This window comes from Bison bison, unplaced genomic scaffold (genome assembly GCF_000754665.1).
Source record: "Bison bison bison isolate TAMUID 2011002044 unplaced genomic scaffold, Bison_UMD1.0 scf7180017858356, whole genome shotgun sequence".
NCBI classification, from domain to species: Eukaryota; Metazoa; Chordata; class Mammalia; order Artiodactyla; family Bovidae; genus Bison; species Bison bison.
Window position 1 is genome coordinate 7,618 of NW_011488929.1, and position 5,216 is coordinate 12,833.

Consider the following 5,216-nt stretch of genomic DNA (forward strand, 5'->3'; position numbering starts at 1 on the left):
CCCACTCACCTGAGTTCCAGGGATTAGATGGAAACTGTCGACTCAAACAGGAGTCACCACCTGAAAGTAAAGTCATTTTACTTCTTGGGAGTATTTAAGAGCCAAGCCTGGGCTTCCTCGGTGGTTTGAGGGTAAAGAATCTTCCTGGAATGCAGGAGATCTGGGTTTGATCCCTGGGATGGGAAGATCTCCTAGAGGAGGAAATGGCAGCCTGAGAATCCTGAGAGGTGAGACCCTGACCCCTGCTTTCTTCCTGCTGCTGCCCCGCACCTGTCCTTCTACAGTGAAGGGATCAGAAGTGCAGGCTGGGCAGGTTCTGGGAAGGAAGGTCTAATGACGTGGAGCAGCCGGGTCCCACAGCCATAGAGGCAGAAGTATCTCTGGGCTTGAGTTCTAGACTCCTGGCATCAATCCCATTTCTAGAATAAAAGGGAGATGCTGTCTGGCAGGCAGTGAGCAGTGCTTCCTGCTTTTCTCCCTGAGTCTTTTCAACCAAAAGATACCTTTAGATTTTCCTGGAGGAAAGAAATCCACTTAACATTTTGTGGACGTGAACGAACTGTGAGCAAGTCATTTTGGAAGCACTAAATCTTAATCTTAAATTAGATCCTATAAGACTGGAGGTTTATTCCCAGTTCATGTATAGGTGAAGCAACAGATAAAAAGATATTTTAGTATTTTAACAAATGTTGTCTTCTTCTATTAGAAAATTCAGAATTTTAGCCTATATTCATCTCATATGTGTATTTTCCTGCCTGTTTCTTTAAACAGTTTTTATCTTGTATTGCAGTATAGACAGTTATAATTCTGTGGTAGGTCTTCCCTGTTGGTCCAAGGGTTAAGAATCTGCCTTCCCATGCAGGGGACATGGGTTTGATTCCTGGTGCCCTGGAGCACCAAAGCCCACGTGTCAAAACTACTAAGCCACTGCTCTAGGGCCCTGCTCCAAACCCAGGGAAACAACCCCAGGGAGAAGCTGGAGCACTGAGTTGCCCCAGCTCCCCCTAACTGGAAACGTGTCCTGCACTGCAAGAAGACCAAGCTCCATGAAAAATAAGTAAATTAATCTGTGAAAAGAGAGAGAGAGAAGTTTTAATATTGTGGTAATTTCAGGTAAAGAGCAAAGGGGCTTGGCCATGAATATACCTGTGCCCATCCTTCCCCACACTTCCCTCCCATCCTGGCTGCCACACAAAATTGAGCAGAGTTCCATGTGCTCTACAGTATTTCCCCAACTGTATATTCATGAGGAATAAAATGCCCCATTAAGACATCATGGATGAAGAGGAAGTCTCCAAATTCAACACTTTTCATATACAAGAACAATACTTGTATGATACTAATTGTCCATGAGAATCAAAAATGAAAATAGCCAGGAAAGTTTAGGAAAAAAAGTTTAATGAGATGGCATTAGATTTAAATACACTTTCAAATACATCAATAAACCAAAATAATAAAAATGTGTCATAGTGGTAAATGAATTCCCAAACAGTTTAGTATCTGTGAATTAAAATACTGACACTCAAACCATACAAGTCATAACATAATACAATTTGAGTGTATGGTAAAAACATGATTCACTTGTAACCTAGAGCAGGAGGAAGGGGTTGGGGCAGAAACCTGTAGAAATTCAGACATGGCCTGAAAACTCAGGGCACTGGGTCAAAAGAGGCTGGTTTTAAGGAAAACCTAATTCAGGTGGAGGGGTTACACATTTTTAATGTTGAGATTTTGATCAGTGAGAAAATCTCATGGACAGTTAACAGGGATGCACACACACATGGAAATGCTGCTGCCCACGTGCCGGCCCCACTTCCAAGGAAAGGAAGGGGCAGCTCCTCAGCTCAGAGAGAAGGGCCAGAGACATCAGGGCCTGACAGCTTTCTTTAGGGCAAGTCTCCCACTTGCAGTCAATCAGATCTTCCCTCCCCAGATCACTGCCTGAGTCCTGAGGGACAGGGTCGCAGAGAAGGGGCTCACCGACCCCTGAAGCCCCTAAAATGTCTGGCAGGCAGAGGGTGAGGAGAGCAAGCCTTTCCAGTTCAGGGAGCTCAGTCTAGTCCAGGGGGCCCCACAGCCCAGTCAGCTCAGGGTTTATTCCACGAGGCGTCATTGCATTGACTTTCTCTCAGGGTGAACATGGAGTGGATGGAAAAGCTAGAAATTACAGCTCAAGATGCCTTCTTTCCAAGAGGTCCAACTTTGTATGAAGAGGGAGGGAAAGGAGGAAGGCAATGAAAAAGCATGGAGAGACGAGCCCATGGACTTCTGCTGAAAGTTCTGTCTCTTCAGGTTGTGAACTAAACTCAGTTGGAATCCGAGTCAGAGGAGTCCGCTGAGGACCTTGAGCTGGACCCGTGGTCCTCCGGCTCAGAATCTCCATCTTCATCCTCACTGCTGGGGGCTGAGGAGCGGCTGCCTTCCTCCTCTTCCTCATTTTCCTCTGATCTCCCTGAGGCAGGAGAATATTCTCTAATCATGTCTGATGATGCTAACTCTGCAGCCTGAAGCCCTGGGTCCTCTCTAAGCCTTCCTTGCAGATTCCCTGATGATGGGGACTGCAGACCCATCCTTCTAATCTTGGAGTTCGGGCCCCCCGTCACACTCATGTTCTTACGCTTAGCACAGGTCGCCTCTCTGTAAGCAGCATATTCTTCAGGAGACAGAGTCCTGAGCCAGAGATCAAGGTCCACCTTGTACTGTGTCTGCAGTCCCTCCGCCTGCTTCTTATAAAGCTCCTTCTGGTCCTGGGGGACCCGCTGCCAGCGTCTACTGATCTCCACCATGCGCTCCCTCGGGGGCACCACTTTCAGCTCCCTGCTCGACCAGAGATCCTGGTGGAACTTGTGATAGCCATTCATCGGGGGCTTTTTGGGCTCTCCGTGGAATTTCCACTTCATGGGTAAACTCTTTTCTGGGGGAGACTTCACTGTTTGAACATTCTCCTGAAGCTTCTCTGGCACTTTCATTTCACTTCTTTGAGGGACACCAGATTTCTCAGGGTTTGGGACTAGATCAGGGTGCTGTGCTCTGAACAGAGCTATTTTCTCCCTAATATCCTTTTTCTCTTTCTCAAGATCCTGACTGTGTTTCACCCTCAGCTGCTCAGGCACCTTCCTGTGTTCCTCAGACAGAACCCTGGTCAGCTCCTGGTTGCTTATCTTGGGGTGTTTTTGGATGTACTGGGGTCGCATCACTTGGGAAATGTGCCGGTAAGCTGTCAGGGACTTCTGGAACAAATAAGCATGTTTCTTATGCTTTCTGCTGTTTTCTTGTGTTTTCTTGTGTTTTTTGGAAGGATTGCTAACATTTTCCTTAGCTTCCAGGACTAATTCTTTCAGTGTGCGAAACTTTCTCACCTTATGGGAAACCTCTAACCATTTGAGTTTGCACATTTCCCCAGAAAAATCTTTAAAAGCTACTTTTTCCCAGTCCATCACTGACTGGGTTGTTTTGAACGTGTGCCCGTCACTGGATGGAATGCTTTTCTCCATACTTTCCAATAACTGCACAATGTCTTCCTTGGACCAGTCATCTTGGCGTTTAGGCATTGCCATTTCTAGGTCTTTGGGACACTTATTTGATCCCAGCAGTTCAGACACCTCAGCAGAATTTTTGTTTCTTCACTCTCAAGATTCAGCAGGTGAGTTATTTCTGAAGTCCTGCAGTGTGTGCGATCCTCTGTTTCTGTGGAGAAAGAAAAGGAAAGTTATTCTCCTATGTGACACAGGAGAGAAGCACAGCCCACTTGGGATACATCCCTTCTGTTATTTCATTTACCCTCAAGAACGTAAATGAAAACCAGCCCAACCTGTGAGTTGAGAGTCCTGTTGAGCATTATGAAGCTTCTTTTCACAATTAAAAATCCTCAGGCCTGAACCCAACTTGCCTCCCAGTCTCACCACAGTGGGTTTTACATAGAAATGAACAAGAGCCTGGGGACTCACTCAAGGGACAAAGGATGAGAGAAAAGCAAGGGAAGTTTAAAATAAAAATGCCTGACAAGCAACAGGGCTTTAAAATAGCAATGAGATACCACAGCACATGGACAAGAATGGTCAAAATCCCAAAGAAGGACCAAGTACTGAGAGAGTGGAATATCAGGCAATTTGATTCATTTCGTAAGGTGATGAAAAACATTACAAGCCTTCTGAAAGACAATAAGGCAACTTGTTACTAAACTAAATATCCTCCTACCACGTAAGTCAGGACTCATGCTCCTTTGTATTTGCCCAAATCATTTGAAAACCTGTATCCATAAAAAAGAAAAAAAGACCTGCAATGGGATGTTTATAGCCATTTTGGTCATAATCACAAAACATGAAAACAACCATAATGAATGGATAAAGCAACTCTGGTACATTAAGACCATGAAATAGTACTCAGTTCTAAAAAGAAATGAGTGATCAAGCCAGTAAGAGACATGGGGTATTCTTTTATTCATATCTCTAAGTGAATGAATCTAAGCTGAAAAACATACATATTTCATGAGTCCAACTATAAGACATTCAAGGAAAAAGGAGTATATGGGAAAAAAAGAGAAATATGTGAGGACAGTGAAATAAACCTTGCTTCCCAGCAGTTAGGATAATGGGACTGATGAATAGGTGATCACAAATGACTTTCAGCAGTCTAACCCTTCTGGATATTATAAAGCTGGATACCTGTCACTGTATATCAGTGAAAACTAACAGAATGCACAACACCAAGAGTGAACAGTAATGTGCATCCATAGACTTTGGGTGATAATGAAGTGTCAGTGGAGGTTCCTAAATCATAATAAACACACCACTCTGAGACATAATGTGATAACAGGGGGAAACGCCTGCTTATTCTGGGAGCACAGGATGTAGACAAGAATTCTGTACTTTCTGCTCAATGTTATTGTGAATGCAATCTTCTCTAAAACACTAACAATCCTTAGGATTCTGAGCATAGCTCCCTCCTAAGAAAAGTCCAGATGGCCATAGACTGAATGTGCAGTTGAGATGATAATTGATATAATTAATCTAAGAAAGCTGTAATAGATATAATTCATCTAAGAAACATGTCATAGAAGTACAAAGGGAAGATGAAGAGAGGAGAAGGGTAACCATGTGTATGTAAGGATTGAAAAAGAGTTTAAGTGGTCAATATTTCATTTCTGAGGAGGTCAATAGACATTATAATAAGGCATATTAAATACAACTGTATACAAGAAGACCCTTCCCTTTTGA

The 5,216-nt window shown here is 43.8% G+C and overlaps 1 protein-coding gene across 1 annotated transcript; it reads right to left on the bottom strand.

Moving 5' to 3' along the window:
- Nucleotides 1-2,306: 2,306 nt before the first annotated feature.
- Nucleotides 2,307-3,551, bottom strand: LOC105005238 (putative upstream-binding factor 1-like protein 1). Its single transcript, XM_010863165.1, has one exon. The coding sequence runs from the start codon at nt 3,549-3,551 to the stop codon at nt 2,307-2,309; it is 1,245 nt and encodes a 414-aa protein (XP_010861467.1).
- Nucleotides 3,552-5,216: the final 1,665 nt, after the last annotated feature.

Coding starts and splice junctions, on each gene's coding strand:
- LOC105005238 (XM_010863165.1), bottom strand. CDS start 3,551: ATGCCTAAACGCCAAGATGACTGGTCCAAGGAAGACATTGTGCAGTTA.